A 27,056-nucleotide genomic window follows, 5' to 3' on the forward strand; every position below is an offset into this window, starting at 1 on the left:
GGTTGTTTTCTTTCATTTTTATTTACTTTTAGTAGAATTTTCCAGTTTGAAAATACAACAAAACAAATATTCCCAAGGGTATTCTAAGCAATAATCTCTCATGACTGCCTCAACTTCCCTAAAAATGATTCCCTGCCCCTTCTGCTACCCTTTGTGTACTCTCTGGGTCCTGGAGGGTGTTGGAGCTATGATGTGTTTGGCAATGAGATGTTACTGATACTGGCTGGAGAGAAAGGAGAGTGTACACACAGCCCGAAAACAACTCCAGGAAGTGGGATGGGAGAAACACCCTCCCTCCCCCCACTGGGAGAGGGACAGTCCCAGAAACCTTTCTAGGGCCGTTCCAGGCCCAGTCACCAGCACTGTGGACTACAAGTTCTCTCTGTCTCTCTCTCTTTTTTTTGCAGGGCAGTGAGGGTTAAGTGACTTGCCCAGGGTCACACAGCTAGTAAGTGTCAGATTTGAACTCAGGTCCTCCTGAATCCAGGGCCGGTGTTTTATCCACTGTGCCACTTAGCTTCCCCTCTGGGCTCTAGATTCTTAATCTTTAAAATGAGGGCATTGGGGGGCAGCTAGGTGGCGCAGTGGATAAAACACCGGCCCTGGATTCAGGAGGACCTGAGTTCAAATCTGACCTCAGACACTTGACACTTACTAGCTGTGTGACCCTGGGCAAGTCACTTAACCCCAATTGCCTCACTTAAAAAAAAAAATGAGGGCATTGGATTAGAAGCTTTCTGAGGCCCTTACCAGCTCAAAAAGTCTATGTTCAATTATTAGAAAGTTTTGATCTTTTCATTTTAAAGGTGATATGAAGAAATTGGGAAGTATCTAGAGAAGAGCAAGAAGAATGATAAAGGATCTGGGAAATAAATATATTAAGAAAAGTTAATGAATTGATTTTGTTTAGAGAGGCATTACAGGGGCAGCTAGGTGGCACAATGAATAAAGCACCAGCCTTGACTTCAGGAGAACCAGAGTTTAAATCTGGCCTCAGACACTTGACACTAGCTGTGTGACCCTGGGCAAGTCACTTAACCCCAATTGCCTCACTTAAAAAAAAAAATGAGGGCATTGGATTAGAAGCTTTCTGAGGCCCTTACCAGCTCAAAAAGTCTATGTTCAATTATTAGAAAGTTTTGATCTTTTCATTTTAAAGGTGATATGAAGAAATTGGGAAGTGTCTAGAGAAGAGCAAGAAGAATGATAAAGGATCTGGGAAATAAATATATTAAGAAAAGTTAATGAATTGATTTTGTTTAGAGAGGCATTACAGGGGAAGCTAGGTGGCACAATGAATAAAGCACCAACCTTGACTTCAGGAGAACCAGAGTTTAAATCTGGCCTCAGACACTTGACACTAGCTGTGTGACCCTGGGCAAGTCACTTAATCCTCATTGCCTCACCAAAAAAAGAAAAAAAGTTGATTCTTCTAGAGAGGCATTACAGGAAGTGAGGCAGATCAGTGGGTGGAGTACTGAGCTCAGGATCAGTAAAACCTGAGCTTCTATCCTACCTCATTCATTTCCTAGCTTGGCAAGGCATCCTCTATGGGCCTCAGTTTCCCTATCTGTAAAAGGAGGGAATTGGACCTGTTGATTTCTAAGACCTTTGTATCTAAAAATCTATGATCTTATGATTTAAAGTAGATGGGGGCAGCAGCTAATCAGCTGTTTGTTTTTTCTCAACAAAGGAAAGACTGAAGGGAGCTAAATGACAGTAAGAGTTGACTTAAACATAAAGAAAAACTTCTTGACTGCCAGTGTAATGAAACTCTCCAAAGTTGGGTGGCCATCCATGTGTTGTGAGAGAGTGTTCAGTCATATGTTTTCTAGTCCCTTTCAGTTCAAGAGCTCCATATATCTTCCAGACCGAAGAAACTTGAGAGCCAGGGAGTTTTGCTTTCTAGATAGATTTCATCCTTAGAATATGCAATAAGGGGGCAGCTAGGTGGTGCAGTGGATAGAGTACCGGCCCTGGAGTCAGGAAGACCTGAGTTCAAATCCGGCCTCAAGACACTTGACACTTACTAGCTGTGTGACCCTGGGCAAGTCACTTAACCCCAATCGCCTCACTAAAAACAGACAGACAAACAAAAGAATATGCAATAAGAATGAAGAACCGCAAGTCCTCAGTCTATCACAAATGGCAAGCTAGAACCTAGACATCATTTTTCACACTGACTAGGAGCCACTCTCGGTCATTTAAAGCCTAGAGAGGGAGAAGGGAGAAGTTTGAGGACAAAGACATGGTACTCACATTTACATCACCTTTTGTATCAAGGTATCTGTGATCAATAGGACGAGCATTTTTGCAAGTGACTATAACTTAAGGAGAATCGTTGATGAATACCACAAAAGGAATGGTGAGTCACGAGTCTCATCCCAGGGTTGTTGGTGAAGGAGGGGCAGAGGGGCGGAGGGCTGACCTTCAGAGAGGCCCATTCACGGGCCAGGAGGGAAAGGACCGTGTGGATTCTGGTGATGATGGATGTGGGGCAGCTAGGGAGGGCAAGCACAGAGACCGCTGATGGGGCACTTGTCTTTCTTTGAATTCCTCTTCTTCGTTCCAGCCTGGCCACTAAGCTGTCACCACAACCCCAAGATGTATGGCTCACTTGGGTTAATGAGAACAAGTCTCTGCATCTATCTGATTACTTACTTTAGGTGTTTTTAGTCATTTGCCAAGCATTTATTTGACACCTGCTATGTTGGAGGCACTGTGTTAGATACAGAGGAAGATACAAAGTGAATAGGAGTTTAGTCTGTTAGTTAATAAGCATTCATTAAATACCTACAATGCTCTAGGTACTGTGATAAGCACTTGGGGTACTAGGAAAAGCACAATGCCCCCAAACCAAATGAGTCCCTGCCCTCAAGGAACTTATATTTTAGTAGAGAAGATAGTGTGTGTATACATACATATACATACATACATATAGAGAGAGTTATATAGTTATATGTAGGTTTGTATAGCATTACATATACCTTATATGGATACATATGTATCCATACACATAGATCCATCTATATGGATCCATGTGTGTATATGTACATGTATTTATACATATATACATACACATATATGGTATAAACAGAGAAAATGAAAGATAATCTGAAGAGAAGGCACTTAACAGCTAAGGAGCCAGCCAATGGAAGAAGATGAGATTTGGGAAACAGAGGCACAGATCAAGAGGAAGAGCACTGCAGGCATAAGGAATGGCCCGTGCAGATGCTTGGTGTTGGGAGATGGAGAACAGGCTATCCAAAGAAGCAGGTAGACTGGTGAAGCTGGGCTGAGAGTACATGGAGAGGAGTAAAGTATGAGACAACAAAGAAACTAGGAAAGGGCTCGAGATAAATCCACAGCTGGAGTATGAGACAAACCTGTTTTGGGGACATAGGAAAGGCGCTATGAGGCCACCTCCATTGGCACTGTCAGTATCTTGTATGTGTTTGCCTTTCTCTGTAATTCCCATATTTTGCACTGGTAGTAACTTCTTACTAAATGCTGATAACGTAGTTCAGAAGAGGGATATCATTTCAGCAGTGTCAGGGAAGCCTTCCATATGGACTTTGGTGAATTTTCTCTTAAAGGAGGGAGAAGATTTCCACAGAAAAGGTTTAGGGAGTCTGATTCTAAGCTCAGGGAACAAGAGGCAGAGGGGAAATCAGGGGATGCAGTTAGGGAGAGAGAAGTCCAAAATCCAATTGATTCAGACAGGAATCATGTAAGCAAAGGCTAGACAAGTTAGCTATGGCCAGCTCATGAGGAACCTTGGATCCAAGGGCATGGAGTCTGGCCTCCGGTGGGTAGGCAGTGAGGAGCAATGGAAGGTTTGGATCAGGGGTGTGTGATATGTTCTGAGTTGTTCATGAGGAAGATTAACACAAAGTAGGTGCAAAGACAGCTGCGCTGGCTCGGTCATGTGCACCGCATGCAAGACAGGCGCATTCCTAAAGACCTACTCTATGGTAAGTTAGCCTCAGGCCAAAGACCAGCTGGACGCCCCCAGCTTCGCTACAGAGATATATGCAAGTGAGACTTGAGGGCTCTGGGAATAGACACCGGCAGCTGGGAGGAGATGGCCAAGGACCACACCTGATGGAGTTCAGTACTCAGGAGCAGTTTGCGCGCAGCTGAGATGGGCCTTCAAGCTCGGGAGGAAAAAAAACGAATGAGACACAGGAACTGACGGGCAACAGAGAGGGCAGTTTTCCAATGTCCTCATTGTGGCAGGAGCTGCGGCTCCCATATCGGACTGCACAGCCACACTGTGGCCTGTGGCTCTTCACGGCGATGATCCATGGTTGTCCGAGACTGGTGGAAGCCTACTAGGCACTTAAGTATATGGAATGGAACTGAAGGGAGAGATCAGAGGCTAGTGAAGTAATCTAAGTAAGGCAATGAGGTCCTGAACCAGAGTGATATCAACAAGAAAGGGAAAGAGGGGATGGCTATGCAATACTTTATAAAGGTAGAATGAACAGGATTCGAGGTTTGCTTGGATCAGAGGAGAAGGGGAGGGAATAGCAAGTAAAGATGAGGGAGAAATCAGGCAAGCTCAGGGGACTAGGAGGGACTAGGAGGGACTAGGAGAGACTTGAAGGGCCATTAATAGAGGGAGCAAATGGAGGAGGGGCCCCAAATTTGGGAGTGGGGTGGGAATAAAGAGTTTAGCTTGGTTTTATAAGTATAGTTGACATAGAACATTCTGAATGTTCCTAGAAATTCTCTATAAAATAATTCAGGAAATAGGAGCTGCTGTTTATGTTTCACAGATGGATAACGGGGGCATAAGATACTCATTCAGGATCTTCTAGCATTAATAGCACAAATGGAATGATGTCAAACCTTTACACTATGGCAGAACTTCAAGATTTTGTCATTTGCTATAGGGGATGGGCTCGTGGGACCATTCCTTTTTGTTTAGCTCAGCACATGGAGCCTTACTGAGGGGCTGATGTTTTTTCCAGTGGTGTTTCTACTGTTACCATAGCTTCCAGACATAGCAAGCACTATACACAGACATGTAGTGAGTCCTCTATGAGAACGGATTTGGGCTTTAGGGGATATTCCATTTGAAGGGATGTCTTCCTGGTTTCCTTGCAGTAACCACAATCTTTGCTGATCCCCATCCTGTTTGGATGGTGGGAAGAGCTGGAGAAGCACCATTTATGTTTAACATTATCGTGCGATATCCCTTGGAGGTCATTTCATATCCTTTGATGGTTACCTGATGAGATCAAAGTGTTCAGCATTGTTGTGGGCTTTCTATTTGGATAATAAAGGAAAGGAAGAAATACCTAAGTTATGCTAAGTGGTGGCAGATGCTCAAAAAGATGGAGTCCTATTGAGCTACATGCTTTTATAGTCCCACTAAAATAATAACTGGGTCTCTACCCATTTTTCCCTAAGGGGGAAAAAAACCCTTCATTTCCTCATTTTTTTCCTCTCAGTAGTTAGTTTTTCGGTCAGGATCATCCATATTTATATCTTGACCTTCTTTCTCTTACCCCCATTTAATATGGATATTTGAAACATGTTGGCTATTTCCTGTTGGAACGAAACCTTAGCTTTCTGTTATTGATGTATGACATTTGGTGACTCCTTAACAGTTGGTACCTATTATCCAGGTTTCTGGGAGACAGTCAAGTTTGCCTGGATCCAGTATGTCAGCATTCTGCTTATCTTCCTTTGGATATTTGAAAGAATCAAGATCTTTGTGTTTCAGAATCAGATGGTTACCACAATCCCTATGATCTCAGTGAGGTCGGTGGAAAGTCAAAAGGAGCACTTGGCTTAATAGGATGGGGCACAGCCACATCTACTTCACTGGGAGCTGCTGAAAACTGTCTTTGCACAATCTCTTTTTGGAATGAGACTCTGCCACCAACTTACAATGGTCACAAATATGAGGAGGACTCAACAATAGGCCATTTTGATGTCTTGGAAAGGGAACCATCTTTCCTGACTGGGGATCTGGAGGCTGTACATTATGCTTTGATCCCTATTTAAAACCCTTTATTACTTTAGGGCTGTCTTATGATAGGCATGAAAATCATTGACACTCCTTTTTTCCATATACATCTGCCATTTAGAACTTTGACTTTAATTAGAAGTAGATGTCTGTATGTCATGGATTTGGGGACAGGAATGGTACCTCCCTGCCCTTGGTTTGGCAGGCAACTAAAAGCCTCTTATCGGCTTTCTAACCATGTTTTCATTCACATCATCTTCTGTTCACTAGTCTTTCTTTGAAATCTGGAATTGAAGATTGACACTTCATTCCATTCCATTACTATTCCATAAGATGTTCCTATAGAGGCTACTATGGTAACAACTACTTTTTTCTTTCCAGTTGATACCTAACAGCTTCAGTACTGACTGAACACCACCCATCTTCTTTGACCTTCCATGAGAGAGAGCTCAGAAACTCAATTCAATTCAATTCATGTATTTATTTATTTTTAGTGAGGCAATTGGGGTTAAGTGACTTGCCCAGGGTCACACAGCTAGTAAGTGTTAAGTGTCTGAGGCTGGATTTGAACTCAGGTCTTCCTGACTCCAGGGCCGGTGCTCTATCCACTACACCACCTAGCTACCCTTACTCAACTCAATTTAATCAAACATTGATTAGAAGCCTCCTTGGCACAAGGCACCGGGTACGAAAATACAATACAACATAGGCCTTGCTGTCAAGGAACTTGATCTTATGAATGACAAGTACACAGATAGCTGTGATTCAAGGTAGAATAGGACAGGTGCACAGAAGAAGTCCAGGCAAAGGGCTATGATCAATTGGAGGAGGCTAAGAGAAGGGAAGTCCTCCTAAAGAAGGCAGATTCGGAATTGGGCCTAGGAGGAAAAGAGTCTTGGGGTGTGGGATTTCAGGGGGATGTTGAGAACACAGGCACAGAGACAGAAGAGGGCAGAACAAGAAAAAATAACAGCAGAGTGAAGTGGAAGCAGTGCTAGATAGGAGTCAAAGACCTGGGTTCAAATCTAGACTCTGCTACTTCTTTTGCCTATCTGACCTTGGGCAAATCACTTCATCTCTCTGTGCCTCAATTTCCTCACCTGTAAATGTGTTTGTGAAGAGAAGGCTGTGTAGATGATCTCTGAGGTACCTTTCAGCTGTAAATTTCTGAGCCTGTGAACCTCAGTGAAGGAGAAGATTTTACCAAATGCAAGTGCTCTCTGGAACATAAACCCAGCTTCTCAACGATACAGGAAAAAACAGAAGAGCCATTGTTGTCAGCTCTGGTCCCCCATTGCCCAACGGCAAGATCAAAATGAACCTTCCCTTCAACATGTTGGCCTGGAAACAGACAAGGAGGGAGACTGGGTTTATAGATTGGCTGCTGAGGGAACAGATACACTCTTCAAAGGAATTTGCTTTTTGGAGAGAGATGTCCTCTACTTGTAATCGATGCCTCCACAGTTACCTGAAGCTCCTTGCTTCAACATTTGTCACTTTATTGGAAAGACTAATGACTCTCATTTCAAAAGCACATCTTTTCAGAATTCTGACCTGGACAAGAGGGAAAACAAAGCTGTTTCAATTTATTCAAGCACTGAAATGCCTGAACAACTTTAGGAATATTGGAAAATTTTTCTTTTCTTCTTTCTTTTAACATCTAGAAATGTAAAAATGCCAGAATAGATTTTCCTTAAATACAATCTTTTTTTAATAAGCATTTTTATTTTTAATTTAAAGTTTTGAGTTCCAAATTCTATTTATCCCTCTCCCCCTCTCTCCTCTCTGGGGTGGCAAACAAATATAGGTTATACATGTGTAATTATGTATAACATTTCCATATAAGAAGACTCGAACAAAAGAAAAAAGATGGAAAGAAGGAAAATGAAAAACAGCATGCTTCAGCCTATGTTCAATCAATATCTGTTCTTTTTCTGGAGGTGGATAGTATGCTTCATCATATTGCTGAGAATAATTAAGTCATTCACAGTTCTTCATCAAACAGTATTGCTGTTACTGTATATAATGTTCTCCTGCTTCTGTTCACTTCTCTATACATCAGTTTATGCAAGTCTTTCCAGGTTTTCCTGAAATCATCCTGCTTGTCATTTTTTATAACACAATAATATTCCATTACAATCATATACTACAGTTTGTTTAGCCATTCCCCAACTGATGTACATCCTTTTGATTTCCAATTCTTAGCCACGACAAAAAGAGCTGCTATAAATATTTTTGTACAAATAGGTCCTATTCTCTCTTCTTTTGGGTGTCTTTGGGATACACACCTAGCAGCAGTATTGCTATATCAAAGGGTATGCACAGTTTTGTAACCCTTTGGGCATGGTTCCAAATTGCTCTCCAGAATAGTTTAATCAGTTCACAACTCTACCAACAGTGGATTAGCATCCCAGTTTCCCCACACCCCTTCTTGATCAACATTTTCCTTTTTTGTCATATTAGCCATTCTGATAGGGGTGAGGTGGTACCTCAGAGTTGTTTTAATTTGTATTTCTCTGATCAATAGTGATTTAGAGCATTTTTTCATATGACTATAGATAGCTTTGATTTATTTGAAAACTGTCTGTTCATATCCTTTGACCATTTATCAATTGAGGAATGACTTGTATTTTTATAAATTTAATTCAGTTCTCTCTCTATATATATATTTTTATTTTTTTGTGGGGTTTTTTTGTGGGGGAGTGGGGCAATGAGGGTTAAGTGACTTGCCCAGGGTCACACAGCTAGTAAGTGTCAAGTGTCTGAGGCTGGATTTGAACTCAGGTCCTCTTGAATCCAGGGCCGGTGCCTTATCCACTGTGCCACCTAGCTGCCCCCCAGTTCTCTATATATTTGAGAAATGAGGCCTTTCAGACATACTTGTTACAAAAATTCTTTCCTAGTCTTCTGCTTTCTTTTAAATTTTGGTTGCATTGGTTTTTTTCATGCAAAAACTTTTTAAGTTTATATAATCAAAATGATCTGTTTTACTTTTTGTAATGCTTTCTATATCTTCTTTGGTCCTAAATTTTTCCCTTTTCCATAAATCTGACAGATAAACAATTCTATGTTCTCTTTAATTTTCTTATGGTATCACCCTTTATGTGTAGATTATGTACCCATTTTGACCTTATTTTAGTATACGTTGTGAGATTCTGGTCTATACCTCATTTCTGCCATAGTTTTTTCCAGTTTTCCCAGCGGTTTTTGTCAAATAATGACTTTTTGTTCCAAAAACTTGGATCTTTGGGTTTATCATATACTAGATTACTATAGTCATTGATTCCCTTGTTGTCCTTGAGCTTTTGTTCTTCCAGATGAATTTTGTTATTATTTTTTTGAGATCTATAAAATATTCTTGATAGTATGATTGGTATGGCACTAAATGGGTTAATTTAAGTAGGATTGTCATTTTTATTATATTAGCTTGGCCCTATGCATGAGCAATTAATATTTTTCCAACTGTTTAGATCTGACTTTATTTGCATGAGATGTGTTTTATACTTGTATTCATATAGTTCATGAGTTCTGGCAGGTAGACTCCCAAGTATTTTATATTGTCTTTCAAATATAATCTAAAAAGAACTTCTGGGACTCAAACCAAATAAGAAAAAGGGTAGTAAGACATTAAGGGAGGAGGGATAGGGGAGAGCCTGTTTAAGTAATGAGTTATGGACCTTTCTTAAAATTAAAAAAATATATATTTAATGCAAAAGTTGTGTGGTTTATAAAGAACTATGTAAACATTCCTTAATTTTGTATCTTTATTATTAAAATGTTCAAAATATGTGTCAGACTTGTGGAATATTTTTTTTTCCAATAAACCCTTTTCTGCAATCTTACTTAAATTTTGTGTAAGCCTTTTTTCAGACCTTGCTTAGGGCCCATGGAGTTCATTCATTAGCCAGTAGCAGAATCAGTCAGGTACAACCCCAAACAAACATGGGAGTTTCCAGCTAAATCTGCTTGATGGCATGTTCTAGCCACAGCCTGGAAAATTACAACTTTGTTTTGGAAGCATTCGATTATTTAAAGGCAGGAACAACTCTGCTTCTGGAAACATGGTAGACTTACAGAGTTGAGAAGGGGAAAAAATTAAATTGACCTCAAAGATTGTGTTTCCACAAGCAAAGCCAAGATTTAAGGCAGTCGCATAATAATTTAAGAAAAACTAAACCAACCAACCTGATTTTGTTTAAATTACCTTCCAAATTCAGGTGCACAGGTTGTGATCTAATTTACCTGAGCAATTGCCTTCTAGTTAAGCAAGCATTTATTAAGCACTTTCTGGTTACAAAATACTTCATATGCATTATTCCATTTGTCCTTTACTACATCCTGGGTGAGGTAGGTAGTATAAACATATAACCCTTGATTTCCAGGCTCAGGGAAATGACTTGCCCCTAGTCATAACCTAGTGGTTGGTGCAGTAGGCAGGACAGGAAGTGCAGACTCCAATGTCAGCGTCTCTGGCTCTTCCACTAATTATACCATGTTGCCTTAAACTTCAGCTACAGAAGAGTCCTAAAAGTAGCATTCTGTGAGGAAATGATCTTACACGAAATTCAAATTATCCGTCCTGGTAAGGTAACAGAGGCCTGCTCTTTTATTCACAAGGAATTTCCTTTATTCCACCAAATACAAGTATGTATTTGGTACCCAGTTTACACTAAACATTGTGCTAAGAAATGTGGAGAGATAAGTGTAAGAAGCAGTTCTTGGCCTTCTTAGAGCACGTGCCAGAGTGGGAGGTTAATGACCTGAGCTGAGGTCTCAACAGTCCAAGAGCTGACCCCTGCATTGGGAGCCAGAGCAACCAGTTGCTTGGTAGTATTTCCTTTCACATCCCCCTTCCCCACCCTAGCTGGCCTTGTTCTTCTAGGAGACACCTTTTGGGGACTGACCATGTTAGGTTGTCTGTTTTGTTTTGCCTTTTCTTCCCTTTGAGAAATGAGGGAAGAAGCCTGGATAATAGGGTAAGAGGGGTTGGATGGATGGGGTGGTGGAAATTGCCAGATTTTTTTTTTTTTTTTTTTTGCTGTGGAACCATTTGTTTTGTTTCACAGGCTAGGTTTGGGTTTGGAAGGCAGCTCGTATTCCAGGTCACCTTGGCTCAGGGCTTTACAGTGACTGACTGCTTTGGGTTCCTGTTTCATTCACAAGGGCCTTTTGTACTCTTCAGCTGACTTTATAACCTTTGCACAGCTCCCCCTTGCCTTAGTAGTCTGAGGTGTGGGGTTGGGGTGATCATGCTCCCTCATACATACCAGATTCTCTGGGAGAATGGTAAAAGAGAACAATACCTTTCACATAATAGGCACTCAGTAAATTTGTTGAATGAATGGAGAAATACCTAGAACTCCGAGGTGACTTAATGAGCACTATATTCGGACTGAAAGACCTGTATTCAAATACTACCAGTGTCATTATAGGCAAGTGACTTAAATCTTTCTCTGCCTTGATCTTTTTATCTGTAAAATGAAGAGATTGTACTAGATTTTGTCTCTAAGGTCCCTTCCAGCTCTAAAGTCGGATGCTCCCCTTTTAAAAAAATTTTTGGTTTTGTTTTTGGTGAGGCAGTTGGGGTTAAATGACTTGCCCAGGGTCACACAGCTAGTAAGTGTCACGTGTCTGAGGTCAGATTTGAACTCAGGTCCTATCTGACCTCAGATCCTCCTGACTTCAGGGCCGGTGCTCTATCCAATGCGCCATCTAGCTGCCCCTCCCCTTTTTTTTTTTTAAATCATGAAAGTATTTTATTATTTTCTAGTTACATGTAGAGATAGTTTTCAACATTTGTTTTTTATAAGATTTCCAGTTCCAAATTTTTCTCCCTCCCTTTCTTCCCTCCCCCCTCCCCAAGACAGTAAGCAATCTGATATAGGTTACATATGTACAATCACATTAAACATATTTCTGCATTAGTCATGCTGTGAAAGAAGAATCTGAGCAAAATGGGAAAACCTCAAAAAAGAAAAAAAAAAAGTAGAAACCATATGGCTCAATCTGCATCTAGATTCCACAGTACTTTTTTTCTGGATTTGGAGAGCTTTTTCCATCATGAGTCCTTTGGAACTACCTTGGACCATTGTATTGCTGAGAAGAGTCAAGTCTATTACAGTTGATCAACACACAATGTTGTTGATACTGTGTACAATGTTCTACTGGTTCTGCTCATCTCACTCACTGATGCTCCTTTCTTCGAGGACCTAGAATGTCAAAGGAGGAATGTGACTTCGGAAGACTAGCCCCCATTTTACAGACAGGGAAACAAAACCAGAAGTAGTGTCATGGCAGATGAATAGCAGAATTAGGCTAGAATCCAAATCTCATGTTTCCAGTGGGGCAGCTCCACTGCGCAGTGATTGGTGGGGGGAAGAAATCCCAGATTATGCCTCTTGTCTCCTGCCACATCTTAGTGGCTCCTGGCCTCTCCATCCACACACGCATATTCTAGGAGAGGCGCTTGCATAGGAGCAAAAGCCTTGGATTTTGACCCATAAGGTCTGGCTCTGCTATTTGTTACATTAGGCAAATCACTTTTTCCTCCCTCGCCTCAGTTTCTTCAGATATATACATTTGGATTAGGTGATCTCTAAGGTCCTGTTCAGCACTGCTGATCTAGGATCCTAAGAGGGAGGTGGGCAGAACACCACGTCGGCGCCCTTCTCCCCTCCCTGCCCAGAACAGAGTACCACCCCCACCTCGCGGCGGGCTGGCGGAGCTGGGAGGGGTTCAGGCTCCCTTCCCTCCTGTCCCCTCCTCTCCAGGCCGGTGCTGTGGCCACGTCTGAAAGCCACTCATTGTGCTAGCTACGCAGCAGAGAAGGCGCCACGGCCCCCGGACAGGGGAGGGCAGGGCAGAGCAGAGCGGTGCAGCCCGGGCTCCGGGCACCGCTAGCTGAAAACAGGTATGGTGGGGCCAGGCTGGCAGCGGGCGGCGGGTGGGCTGCCGCCCTGAGGAGAGGGCCTGGGGGCGAACGAAGGCAGCTCCGGGTACCGAGCAGAAGCGGCAGCCTCCTTCCTCCGGGCGGGATCGCGTTGAATCAGAGGATGCTCTCAGCCTTCTCCCAGGTTCAATTTACTAAGTATTAAGTGCCGGGCTCCAGCACCCTCGTTGGCCGCTTCTTCCCCGTCTCCTTATGCCTTTTGGCGCCTCTCCCTCCTCACTTTGCTCCCGCATAAGCCCCAAACTCGTTTCTCTTGTGCTTCTGGGATCTTCTGCCTTTTTTCTCCTCCCCTCTAAGTGCCAGGAGCTATTTCTTCCCTGGGCACCCAGGGGCATTTATTTCACTTCTCTCCTTGCCCCTCTTCATTCCCTAGACCCCCTCATTCCTGTTCCACTGAGATCCTCTCCCTTCTCCCTGTTCCCCCACATCTCCATAGGGGATCTCCAGGATCCCCTCTATCCTTGAGCTCGGGAGTTCCTCCCTCTTGCCATGTCTGGAATGCCCCACTCTTTTCCTCCTAACCGCTTGTTCCTGGGGTCCTCTTATGCTACAGGGGCCTCAGGATGACACGGTAGTGCTCTTTGACAGAGGGGAAAAGGGCAGACCCTGGCAGGAGGTGAAGTGGGTACCCATTCCGGCAGCGATTTCAGTCCGGGAAAGAGAACCGACAATCACGGAGGATATCTGGGAGAATTCTAGTATTTAACGATTGGAAAGTGCGGCTACATTCTAGTTCCCAGAATTATAGAAGCCCGGGATCATAGAGCTGGCTTCCAATTCACTAGTGATTGAGAGTGTCTACTCTGAGTCAGGCGCTGGAAATGCAAAGGCAAATTACAAACGTTACTTGCCCATGAGTACTTCCCTTTCCACTGGAACGAATCTTAGAAATCGTTAGTCCATCCCCATCGCTTTACAGGTAGCAAAACTGAAGCGCAGCAAAATGAAGTGTTTCCTCCCCGCCATCCTCCAACACACAGCTGGTTGGTGGTATATACAGGGCAAGAATCTAAGTTTGAGCCTAGAACGGTACTCTGTGCTAGGCACAGCTGGAAAGCCAGTGCAGAACCTCTCTTCTAGAAGCTAGGGTCCCTCTCCCAGCTAGCCTTTTGTGTGTGAGCTCATTCATAACTGGCAGAAGATATAAATGAGACCTTTTTCATATGTTTTAAGGAGAGTGGGAATATCTGTGTAGGAGCCCCACTGGTCTATACAGAAATGGGGAACTGGCCTGAACTGGTCAGGTTGTTAGGAGGACAGATCACAGATGAGAACTAGCCCCAAGACTAGGCAAATTAGATTTCAGCACTCCCAAAGCAGGTCAAGACTGTAACTTCTCTCTGGGCAAGTTACATAAACACTATGGACAGAAGATTGGTTTTCGCCTTTCTGGGGCCATCTGGGGGCCCAGAACTGAATACAGGTGCATTTTGCTTGTATGCAAAGGCACTCCCCACTGCCTCATGCACTCTCTCTTTAGTTCAAAGTAATAACCAGTGCTTTCTTCCAGGTTGCCATGTTGGGTGAAGAGAATCAACCCTACATGACTCTTCTTTAAGTCCCCCACCAGGAAATGTGAGATTGGAAAGATCTCATGATTTGTGTCCTTGGAAGGTTTATCAGTTCCTGATAAAAGCTTAATTTGGGAGCTGGGTCACAAAGAGCAGATAGGATTGTGGACACTTACAGAGATTCTCTTGATGCTTCTGTATACCCATTTTCACTGGAAATGGAACTTTAAAACAATATGGTTTATATCCATACAAACTTTGCAAATATTGACTGGAGTCCTCTAAAAAAAAACCCCACCACCACCACCACCAAACAAACAAACAAAAAATCCCTGTATGGTGAGGTTGGGAAAGGTAGTGAGTAGATAGAGATAAGTAAGGAAAGCAAAGATTCCCATTAATGGGAAAATTGAGACCCAGAAAGGGAAGGGATTGTTTTATCTCAAGCCACTGAGGTAAGTGCCAGAGCCAGGAAGGAGAAGCCTACCTAGTATCTTCTGAGCCTGGTACTACATTGTCTGCACCTGTGTACACTGGATCAAGAGTCCTGGGCACTGCCTTGCTTTTGTGTGTGTCTTGAGTGTGGGGGAGATTAGGGGGTCAGGGAGTGGAGGGGATTGCTGTTAAGACTGAGCTATCCCTCTGTATCTCTAGGAGTCCTGATGGCTGGAGATTGATTTATCAGGTTTTAAATGAGTATCAATATTAGGAGTGGATAGAAGGCAGATGTGTCCAGTTGCCTTAAATAAGGTCTGTAAAGAAATGATTCGGGGCAGCTAGGTGGCACAGTGGATAGAGTACTGGCCCTGGATTCAGGAAGACCTGAGTTCAAATACGACCTCAGACACACTTACTAGCTGTGTGACTCTGGGCAAGTCACTTAACCCTCATTGCCCTGACCAAAAAAAAGAAATGATTCAAGGCAGGGAAGGAGACAGCACTCGCAACCAAACCCCAAAGGCTGTCCTACCTGAGGCTTTCTTTACATTCTCTTTTCAATAGGTCTGTAACCCACAGCAGCTGGGGTATCCCTCTTCTATCTTTCCTGAGACCCTACTTCCTGGCTAACCCTTAGAGAGCTCTGATTCCTCCCAGGTTCCTGGCACAGGTATAAGCAAATTCTCTTTCTGTTAGATCACTAGAGACAAAGATTGAGTGGTTCTTTTTTTTGGGGGGGGGGCAGGGGAATGAAGGTTAAGTGACTTGCCCAGGGTCACACAACTAGTAAGTGTCAAATGTCTGAGGCTGGATTTGAACTCAGGTCCTCCTGAATCCAGGGCCAGTGTTTTGTCCACTGCACCACCTGGCTGCCCGGATTGGGTGGTTCTTAATGACACTTGACCCCATTGCTGATGACACTTTATTATACTTCACCTCAAGCAACTTTTGCTCTACTTCCTCCCTCCCTCTTTGGCTTTCTGCTATTCAATCTTCCTTTTCTGCCCACCCTCTTTTCTTTCTTCCCCTTTCTCCTCCTCCTTCCTTTTCCTCTTCTCCCTGGTTTATTCCTTTGTCTTATGGTATAGCCCCCACAGACAATGATTTGCCCCTGCTATGACCTTCCGAGGCTGCTGCTTCCTTCGCTACAATCCTCTCTTGCTAAACTTTGGAATTCCTGATCTTGGAGACCTACCTGCCCATTGACACCAAGATGAGAGGATTCTGAGTCCAGCACCTGTACTTGGCTTTTGCATTCCATTCCCTCAGATTTTGTCCTAGGGCTGTGAGAGGCAGAGCCATAGAAACTGACAAGAACCAGAAGGGCAGAGGTTTACTGAGGAACAAGGAAGTTTTAAACATAACAATAGCTAGCATTTATATGATTCTTTAAAGTTTGCAAAGTGCTTTACAAATATTATCTGTTTATCTTTCCAACAGCCCTGAGATGTAGGTGCTAACATTATCACCATTTTAAACATTTATTTAAATCATAAAAGTATTTCTTATTTTCCAGTTACATATAAAGATAGTTTTCAACATTTGGGGGCGGGCAGGGCAATAAGGATTAAGTGACTTACCCAGGGTCACACAGCTAGTAAGTGTCAGGTGTCTGAGGTGAGACCTGAACTCAGGTCCTCCTGGATCCAGGACTGGTGCTTTATTCACTGTGCCACCTAGCTACCCCATAACATTTGTTTTTATAAGATTTCTAGTTTCAAATTTTTCTCCCTCCCTTCCTTCTCTCCCCCCTCCCCAAGACAGCAAACAATCTGATATGAGCTATACATGTCATTATCACCATTTTACAGATGAGAAACCCAAGACAGGAAGTGGTTAAGTGACTTGCTAGGTAGTATCTGAGCTTGGATTTGAGCTCAGGTCTTCTTGATTTGGGGGCTAGCACTATTCCTACTCTCCTACCACAAGCTGTCTCAAGTCTTAGGGAGCATGCAGGTAAATGAAGAATCCACAGATCTGCACTGCAGCTCTTGCTTATCAAAAATCAACCCTTGGGGGCAGCTAGATGGCGCAGTGGTTAAAGCACCGGCCCTGGATTCAGGAGTACCTGAGTTCAGATCCGGCCTCAGACACTTGACACTTAACTAGCTGTGTGACCATGGGCAAGTCACTTAACCCCCATTGCCTAAAAAAAAAAAAAAAAAATCAACCCTCTCTTCGTGCTCTAAATTCCCCATCTGTAAAACAGGGAGAACAGTAACTCACTGCTACCCTGTCTCCTGGGTGAGGACAGAGTAATGAATGTTGTTTGGAAGATACTATAAACTTTTACAAGCCTGTCTAAATAGGAATCCTTTTGCTGTTAAAGAAGGACCATTTCCCCTTTATTTCTCACCCTCTAACCTATCAAGTGTAGTATCTTTGGCTTCCTAGGATTATATGTTTATAATTGTAAGGGAGCTTAGAGATGATTTGGCCCAATCCTCTAATTTTACAGATGAGAAAACAGGTTCGGAGAGGTAAATTATTTGCCTCAAGTTATGGCTGATCTCTGTTTTCAAAACCAGTGCTGTTTCTAGTATTGTTGCTGAATGCAACAAGTCAGTCACTAGTCAATAAGCATTTGTTTAGCACCTACTACGTGCCAGGTACTGTTGCTGGATACCATACAAAAAGAGGTAAGAGACAGTCCCTGCCCTCAAGGAGCTCACAGTCTAATGGGGAAGATAACAAGCAAACCTATAAGTAAAAACAAGCTATGTGCAGGATAAATAGGAAATAATTAAAAAGAGGAAAGACAGTAGAATTAAGAGGGGTTGGGAAAAGCTTCCAGTATAAGATGGGATTTTAGTTGGGTCTTAAAGGAGACCAAGGAAGCCAGGAGATGGAGATGAGGTGCATTCCAAGCATGGGAGAAAAGGTACAGTGTGCCTTCTTTGTGGAATAGCCAGGAGACCAATGACACTGGATCAAAGAATATGTGTTGGGGAGTAAAGGTATAAGAGGGGGCTTGGTTCTGAAGGGCTTTTCAGGTCAAAAAGAGGATTTTATATTTGATCCTGGAGGTAATAGTAAGTCACTGGAGTATGTTGAGTAGGAGGCTAACATGATCAGATCTGTGCTTTAGGAAGATTACTTTGCTGGCTGAACAGAGGATAGATCAGAGAGGGGAATAGACTAGAGGCAGGCTGACCCACCAGCAGGTTATTTCAATAGTCTGGGTAATGAGGTGATGAGGGCCTGTACCAGAGAAGTGATAGTGTCAGAGGAGAGATGAGGGCATATTCAAGAGATTTTGCAAAGATGAAATAGACAGGCCTTGGCAACAGATTGAATATGGGGAGGTGAGAGATAGTGAAGGATGACTCATAGGTTGTGATCCTGAGGAACTGGGAGAATGGTGATACCCTCTAGAGTAATAGGGAAAGTAGGAACTGGGGAGGGTTTGGGGAAAAGATGATGAGTTCAATTTTAGACATGTTAAGGGCTAAAATTCTAGCTAAACTGTCTAAAATATCTAATGAGTGGTCGCCAATCAATTACAAGCTTTAGCAAGAGTTAGGCTTTTAAGCATTTATTAAGGAGAATAAGAATTTGGTAAAGAGAGAGAGAAAGGCCTAGATTCCTATCTATTAAAGGGAGAGCACATTTCTAGCTCCCTTCTCCGCCAGCGTCCTCAGGAAAGGGCCCCAGAGTCAGCGCCAGTCTCTTCCTTCCTCCTCCCACCAGTCTGCGTCACTTCCTCCCCGCCAAAGAAAAGACTCCTGGTCTTGCCCTCAAAGACCTTCGCTTCATGGGCAGAACTCTTCTACAGTAAGTATCCAGCAGGTGGCGTCATTCCAATCATTACAGTCCCCCCTGTTGTTCCTCAAGAAACAAAATGTTTCCTTGACGAAACAGTAAAAACAATATAATAACTATTGCTAACTAATAATATGTGAACAACAATATAGAAAAGGAAGAGAGGAAAGTTTTGTCCAGAGGGGCGATTTTTTTTTTTTGTCCTCATGAACCGACGCTTTGACATTAGTCTTGCAAAGGGAGGGCCTCTGCAGAGAATACATGTTACAGATGGTGTATATTATAACAGAAAGAGAAAAAAAAAAACAACAAAAACAACAAATCAAAACTGTTCATTTAAAGTCTCTGAAAGTCTTTTCTTAGATGTCTTCTAGGTGTAGTCTTGGAATGGAAATCTTTTCAGGGGTTGATGTGTGGATGCTGGTAATCAGCCAGGAAAACTTCCTACAAAATTGAGCTTAACACAACTTTACAATAGCTTTGTCAATAATCAAATCAAACAATGAAAGTTCTCAAAAACATGTCTAAGGGAATTCAGAATCTTAGTTGTTACACATGAAACATATAATAAAACAAAAATTGAAACATTCTTTAAAATTATAATATTACTATAGTCCCCCCCTTATGGAGGGTAATTGAGAAGACAATTGCTGTGATATTAATTAATAAAAATAATTTTTATCTTTGTTTTATCACTTTTTGCATCATCTGCCTAATTATCCTCATGCCATTATGAGAAATTCAAAAATCTAATATAATTGGTAACAGGTGTCAAGGCCAAATTCAACACTGTATTTATCATGACACCTGAGATAATTATGGGGGTTACCATAAAAGAACAGAGAAATGATGGGATTTGAGCATTCCCACACTTGAGCAATATGTACTCTCCATGCAGTATGCCAGGCTTAAAATAGGTGGATGGAATACATGTCCATGCCACCGAACATATTGGAGGAAACTGAGTCAGACTTAATCAGATGCATGGGATTGAGATGGTCCATGGCATCAGGCATATAGGAGGGAGCATAGAAGCCAGGTGTAGAAGTGAGATGGGTGGGATGAATACTTCCAGCCATCTGTACAATATTGTGGGGAAAAAGAGAATAAAATATTAAACCAAGAGAATCCAACCTCAACATTTGTCAAAAGCCGTTCCCTCGGCCATACCTTGACTTCATGCATGTCTCCCCTCATGTGACAGTTCAGTGTCTGCTCTTGCATGTATTCCTCTTGTGATTGGATGGCATCTTGGCCAACTGGCATCTGATAACTCAGAATATAATATATAATTATGCAACAATTTCAAATAATATCCCTTTTTTTTACTTAGTATACAATTACTTTTGTGAAAAATCAGAACATATTTAAATACAAGTTAAATCACAACAGAATCTCAAAGAAAACTTTTTTTTTTGAACAAAGAAAACTTTTACAAATGTTCCCCTCTTTTTTTTTTTTTGGAATATGCTTATCAAAAATAATACTTCTAGAATCAATTTACACTTGCCATGGCAACCAATTTGCCAGGGAAATACTTTAAAGAGTTTGATCAAATAATCAGTTGAGAAAAAATAGCAAAAACAAACAACTCAGAATATGGGAGCACAATACTCCTAGAATTAACATTGTATTATGAAATCAAAACCATGTTTCAAAATTAGATAGATGAATGAATAGAAGAAAATACACGTGGAATAATAAAAGACAATGAAATTCAAACTAGGGAAATCTAAATGAATATGAACTTAATATTAATAAGAGTATTACAAAATATAAACTTGATCGCATGACTATAAAAAGCTTTTACAAATATTCTCCTTGTTTTAAAAACTAAGTATAAGACACAATCTCAAAAGCATGAAAATCTCTATGAAAATAAACCCATACCGTTAATTTCAAAATGTATATGTGATAGCATAGAAATCCTATGTAACCTCTGAACTGATACTATTACTCTGAGTGAATTCAGAACACTTTTGATTCCGATATCTAAAATCCCCAATACTCATATCAATACCTTGCTGCTTGCTTCTACATTTCTGTACAATATATACCCTTCCATGCCAAAAGAAGCAGAGTCTTGAACTATGTTGATTGTCATTCTTATTCAGCTTAAGTTTTTCTTCTTTAACCCCTCTATATTGTCTGTCGGGCTTTTCACCATACAAATGCTTTATAAGATTACTAATGAAAGACAAAAGCAGGTTAGCAAAATTATGAACAAAACGGGCATATGTGGAACTTAAAGGGCTTTCTAAGGTTGTCTCAGAAGCACAGCCAGGCTGGGGAAGGGCTGAGCCTGAAGCTGCAAATGTAGTTAGAGAAAGTTGAGCATGCGCATCAGATCTCTGGACTTCCCAGGCAGGGGAAGCTATGGGCTTGGCCATAGGAGTAGAGGGTGGGGTCTGGAGAGGAGGGGAGGGACCAGGGCAATTTGAATGAGACTTGATTTTGAACTCAGGCCTGGATTCCTCTTCCCCCACTTTGCCTCCAGGTGCTAGGGGATTAAAAGCTTCTAGAGGGTGGGTCATTGCCTCCAGGCATGCAAAATTAAAGCAACAATTACTGTTAGAACTGGGAAAAGCTGCGGGAATCTCTTCAGGTTTCTCTGAAAAAGCATGGTTGGGAGAGGGAGAGATATTTCCTTGTGTGAGTAAGTTGCTGGCTCTTTTAACAAAAATAAAAAGAAAAATAGAAAATCCACAAAAACAAAGCATTAACATGATCTTATCTCCCATTTGTCTGGTTAAACAGACTAAAATCAAAAATAGGGTAATTAGGGAGTTTAAAAGGTCCATTTGAAAAAAATTTAAAGGAAAACACAGCCAGTACACCAGTACTTAGCAGTTAAAGAGAGAGGGAGGGGAAATTTCTTACCCAACCAGAAGATCAGAAGAAGACTGAGGTTTAGCTTTCCTCTTCGTGGTCAGCCATCTGTTAAGGGCTAAAATTCTAGCTAAACTGTCTAAAATATCTAATGAGTGGTCGCCAATCAATTACAAGCTTTAGCAAGAGTTAGACTTTTAAGCATTTATTAAGGAGAATAAGAATTTGGTAAAGAGAGAGAGAAAGGCCTAGATTCCTATCTATTAAAGGGAGAGCACATTTCTAGCTCCCTTCTCCGCCAGCGTCCTCAGGAAAGGGCCCCAGAGTCAGCGCCAGTCTCTTCCTTCCTCCTCCCACCAGTCTGCGTCACTTCCTCCCCGCCAAAGAAAAGACTCCTGGTCTTGCCCTCAAAGACCTTCGCTTCATGGGCAGAACTCTTCTACAGTAAGTATCCAGCAGGTGGCGTCATTCCAATCGTTACAGACATGTGAAGCTTACAATGTCTAAGATGTTTAAGATGAACATTGAGTTTGAGACATCCAAAAGGTCAATGGAGATCAGCAGAAAGCTTGGGGCAGGGGGGCAGCTAGGTGGTGCAGTGGATAGAGCACCGGGCCTGGATTCAGGAGTACCTGAGTTCAAATCCGGCCTCAGACACTTAACACTTACTAGCTGTGTGACCCTGGGCAAGCCACTTAACCCCAATTGCCTAGCAAAAAAAAAAAAAGAGAAAGCTTGGGGCAGGATAGGCAGATTTGAGAATCAACAGCATAGAGATAGTGATTAAATCCATGGGAACTGATGAGATCACCAAATGAAGTAATATAGAGGAAGAAGAGAAGATGAGGCCCCAGGATAGAACCCTGTGAGATACCTCCAGTTAATGGGCATGCCCTGGAAGAGGATCCAGCAAAGATGATAGAAGGAGCAGCTAGATAGGTAAGAGGAGAACTAGGAGAGCAGTGTCCCAAAAAAACCTGAGAGAAGAGAGTATTCAAGGGAGAAGAAGGTGATCAGCAGGATCAAAGGCTACAGAGAGGCCAAGGAGAATGAGGATTGAAAAAGGACCATTGGATATGGCATTTACTGGATCATTAGTAACACTGGAAAGAGCAGTTTTGGCAGAATGAAGAGGAAATGAATATTTATTGAATGTCTATCTCATGCCTAAATACTGTGTTAAGTACTTTGGGAGATGTAAGAGAAGACAGCACCTGCCTCAAAGTTTACTCACTAGTTGGAAAGGCTAAACATACCACATCTGAAATGGTGAAATAAACAATGTAAGATAATATGATTATGGGCCGAGATGCATTGTGGGACAGCAGTAGTACCAGACCCAAGATGGCGGCCAGCAGGAGGCTGATGAAGGAGCTGGAAGAAATCCGCAAGTGTGGGATGAAAAAATTCCGTAACATCCAGGTTGATGAAGCTAATTTATTGACTTGGCAAGGGCTCATCATTCCTGACAACCCTCCATATGACAAGGGAGCCTTCAGAATTGAAATCAACTTCCCAGCAGAGTATCCATTCAAACTACCTAAGATCACATTTACAACAAAGATTTACCACCCTAACATTGATGAAAAAGGGCAGGTCTGTCTGTCAGTCATTAGTGCTGAAAACTGGAAGTCAGCAACCAAAACTGACCAAGTCATCCAGTTCCTCATAGCACTGGTGAACGACCCCCCAGCCTTAACACCCCTTTCGGGCTGACCCAGCTGAAGAGTACTCTAAGGACCGTAAAAATTTCTGTAAGAACGTTGAAGAATTTACAAAGAAATATGGGGAAAAGCGGCCCGTGGACTAAATCTTCCAGGATTGATTCCAAGCAGGGTGAGTGGAGATCTAAAGCAGTGCATTTCCAACACCCCGCAACCAGGACTCTGGGAAATTGACAGGGGCCACCTCCTGGCGTTAACTTGTGGCAGTTACTAACTTCCTACCGTTTTCTTAATCAAAAGTGGTCTAGGTAAACCTGTAAAGAAAGGATTAAAAATTTAAGATGTTCTAGTTCTGATTTCTTTGTTTTAAAAATCACTGCTTCAATCTAAAAAAAAAATAATATTATTATGTCTCCCAAATGAGTGCTATGTAAGAAGGGGAAAATAACACGTCATAATAGGTTGTAATGGTCTGAGAGAGTATTTCATGGAGAAGGTGAGACATGTACTAGTTGGTCACTGAAGGATAGATAGAATTTGGAGAGGAGAGGGGACAGGAATAAGATGTGAGCGAGGACTTTGGAATGAGCATGGCATATGTTTGGAAGACTATAAGATACAGGAGCCCTACTACAACAACAACAAATATCCAGGTTTAAGGTTTGCAAAGAGCTTTGCATGTGTTATTTCTTTCTTTTCCTTTTTTTTTTTTTTTTTTGCAGGGCAGTGAGGGTTAAGTGACTTGCCCAAGGTTACACAGCTAGTAAATGTCAAGTATCTGAGGCTGGATTTGAACTCAGGTCCTCCTGAATCCAAGGCTGGTGCTTTACCCACTGCACCACCCAGCTGCCCCCCTGTATGTGTTATTTCATTTGATCCACTGTTTTATGCTTAAGAGTACAGCCTGGGGCGGCTAGGTGGCGCAGTGGATAAAGCACCAGCCCTGGACTCAGGAGTTCCTGAGTTCAAATCCCGCCTCAGACACTTGCCACTTACTAGCTGTGTGACCCTGGGCAAGTCACTTAACCCCAATTGCCCTGCAAAAAACAAAAACAAAAACAAAAAAAGAGTACAGCCTGAATTTCTAGAGCAGCTAAGGACTTTAGAGAATCCTAGTTCAACATTTTACAGATGAGGAAACTGTCTAACCAGGCTTTAGTGACTTACCTAAAGGTTATATGGGTAATAAAGTGACCGCTTCAGGATTTAAATTCATATCCTTTGACTCCAAGTCCAATGTGGCATTCCATAATGAACAGAGCACTGGAAACTGGAGTCAGGAAGACCTGAGGTTGAATCCCAGCTAAAATACAGGGCTGTGGAGGCTTAGAGCTACATTAAGACTTCTGGAACAAGTCACAAAGGGCTTTGCAAATATCTCACTTAATCCTCACAGGAATCTTGGGAAATAGGGGCTTTAATTCTCCCTGCTTTACAGATGAAGAAATTGAAGCAGACAGTGGTTAAGTGGCACGCCCAGGACTACACAGCTAGCAAATATCTGAGGCTGGATTTGAACTCAGGTCTTCCAGACTCCAGGCCCAGTACTCTATTCACTGATGTACCTAGCTATTCTGACAAACAATTAAAATTCCTCATTAGGTAGTCTCATAGGGCAGAGGGAAAGCTGAGAGCCTGACTTACGGTGGACCTGGGAGAGGGATATAGTAATTATACCTCTAAGACGTGGTCATGGTATTCCCCTTGCATGCTAGGAGTTCAGTAATTCCCCTAGCCCTTTGCTCAGGGAGTTGAAATTAGGCAAGGAACACACTCCCATTTTTCCAAGCATTCATTTGGCAGGCCCAATGAATTCTATTCACCTAAATTCATCGTTTGTTTGGTACCATTTATATGCCCAGGACTCCTGCGAGGTAGAGAGAACACATTTCCCTGATCTTATGCAATTTATACTGGAGGAGGTGAGTTTATGTGGTAATCATCCCTAGTGCTTCCTTAGGAATAGCTCTTGGGGTACTTTTCGGAGCCTCATTCTCTCCTCTTAAAGAGGCCTTTGCTTTCTTCATTATTATTATTTTTTCTTCATTGTTATTTAAATGCAGTTATGAATGCTTAGGCTCTTTCTATAGACTGGCTTTCTTTACTAACCGTATAGATGATATGGTGACAATACTATGGATACTAACAGTATAGGTTAGACTTTCCAGTAGTCCTGGATAATTAGGTAAGATCCTCTCTAAATCACTAAGGGGCAAACAGGTGCCCGAGAGGATGGATCATTCCTAAACTTCCCTGAAGGGCTGGATTGGGGATAAGGGGGGTTGGGATGACTGTGGAGGCTGACAACCCCTCGCTTCTTCCCTAGGCCCCGTGCCACCATGGCCTGGCTCCGTATTTCCAGCACCACCATGGCCGTCCTCTTCATGGTGCAGATGGGCCTCCTGCTCTACCTGTACGGTCACCACAACCACTTGCTGCCCTCGCTCAAGGAGAAGCCGGCCCACGTGCACGTGCTGATCTTGTCCTCCTGGCGCTCGGGCTCCTCCTTTGTGGGCCAGCTCTTCAGCCAGCACCCCGACGTCTTCTACCTGATGGAGCCAGCCTGGCATGTGTGGGTGACCCTCTCCCAGAGCAAGGCCGAGGTGCTGCACATGGCTGTGCGCGACCTGGTGCGCTCCGTCTTCCTCTGTGACATGAATGTCTTCAGCGCCTACCTGCCCTGGTACCGAAACCTGTCTGACCTCTTCCAGTGGGCCGTCAGTCGGGCCCTGTGCTCCCCGCCAGCCTGCAGCGCCTTCCGCAGGGAGGACATCACGAGCGAGGCCGCGTGCAAGAGCCGGTGCGGCCGGCAGCCCTTCGGGGCCGTGGCCCAGGCCTGCCAATCCTACAGTCACGTGGTGCTCAAGGAGGTGCGCTTCTTCAACCTGCAGGTGCTCTACCCGCTGCTGACTGACCCCTCCCTCAACCTGCACATCATTCACCTGGTCCGGGACCCCCGAGCTGTGCTCAAGTCCCGCGAGCAGTCGGCCAAGGCCCTGGCTCGGGATAATGGCATCGTGCTGGGCACCAACGGCACGTGGGTGGAGGCGGACCCCGGGCTCCGGGTGGTGCAGGAGGTGTGCCGCAGCCACGTGCGCATCACCGAGGTGGCCATGCAGAAGCCGCCGCCCTTCCTGCAGGGCCGCTATCGCCTGGTGCGCTTCGAGGACTTGGTTCGCAACCCCATGGCTGAGATCCAGGGCATGTATGACTTCGCCGGCCTTCGCATCACTCCCCAGTTGGAGGACTGGATCTATAACATTACGCACGGCCAGGGGCCTGGCCAGCTGAAAGAGGCCTTCAAGATCACCTCCCGGGATGCCCTCAACGTCTCCCAGGCCTGGCGCCATGCGCTCCCCTTCCCAAAGATCCATCGGGTACAAGAGTTGTGCGCTGGCGCCCTGCGGGTGCTGGGCTATCGGCCAGTTGACTCTGAGAAGGAACAGAAGGACCTCACTTTGGATTTAGTACTGCCCCAGGGAAAGAGCAAGTTCAGCTGGACCTCACTGGCATCCTCCCACACTCCAGAGGAGTAGGACCCAAAGCCTGTCCTTCCTGGACACCTGGGAAGTGTTTATTTATGGACATTGGAAGATCGTCAGCTACCCGGATCCTTCCCCACCTCCTGTAAATGCAAGGAGGGCTTGTCTCCGAGAGAAAAGCTGGATAATCTAGAAAGGGGAGGGAACTTTCTCCACTAGTACTCAGATTTGCTGATGCTGGGAACAGTTTTATGCAGACAATACCTGACTTTTATAACTGAATGGATTTTTTAAAAAAGTTCCAAAACACCACTGATTTTTCCCTCTTATTATTAATTTTTCTTTGACTCCTTTTCAGTTGGCCAAACCTTTTATTTCTCCTCCCCCCCCCCAGTCTCCATCCTATTCTCCTGTTTGACACCGGAGTACTATATGCCTATA

At 43.2% G+C, this 27,056-nt stretch overlaps 3 protein-coding genes across 4 annotated transcripts in view; all 3 read left to right on the forward strand.

The window, feature by feature from the left end:
• The window catches only part of TMEM231 (transmembrane protein 231), a 25,509-nt gene extending 17,715 nt beyond the window's left edge, over window positions 1-7,794 (forward strand). The window contains exons 5-7 of the mRNA XM_043987453.1: window positions 2,284-2,365; window positions 5,113-5,218; window positions 5,626-7,794. Coding sequence (XP_043843388.1) covers window positions 2,284-2,365; window positions 5,113-5,218; window positions 5,626-5,806 — 369 coding nt within the window. The 3' untranslated portion in view covers window positions 5,807-7,794. The remainder of the gene's footprint in view (window positions 1-2,283; window positions 2,366-5,112; window positions 5,219-5,625) is intronic.
• LOC122742883 (carbohydrate sulfotransferase 6-like) overlaps window positions 1-27,056 on the forward strand; it is a 27,839-nt gene extending 783 nt beyond the window's left edge. Inside the window, exons 1-2 of one of the 2 annotated variants that reach the window (XM_043987452.1) lie at window positions 12,714-12,890; window positions 25,460-27,056. In XM_043987452.1, the coding sequence (XP_043843387.1) occupies window positions 25,473-26,669 (1,197 nt within the window). In that variant the 5' untranslated portion in view covers window positions 12,714-12,890; window positions 25,460-25,472 and the 3' untranslated portion in view covers window positions 26,670-27,056. Of the gene's footprint in view, window positions 1-12,713; window positions 12,891-25,459 lie in introns of those variants that run through there. The other variant, XM_043987451.1, reaches the window with a different exon arrangement.
• Window positions 22,798-23,279, forward strand: LOC122742885 (ubiquitin-conjugating enzyme E2 L3-like). Its single transcript, XM_043987454.1, is given in 2 exon segments — window positions 22,798-23,155; window positions 23,157-23,279. Coding segments are annotated over 2 exon segments (465 nt in total). The 5' UTR covers window positions 22,798-22,813.

Source organism: Dromiciops gliroides, chromosome 2 (assembly GCF_019393635.1).
Source record: "Dromiciops gliroides isolate mDroGli1 chromosome 2, mDroGli1.pri, whole genome shotgun sequence".
In the NCBI taxonomy this organism is placed as follows: Eukaryota; Metazoa; Chordata; class Mammalia; order Microbiotheria; family Microbiotheriidae; genus Dromiciops; species Dromiciops gliroides.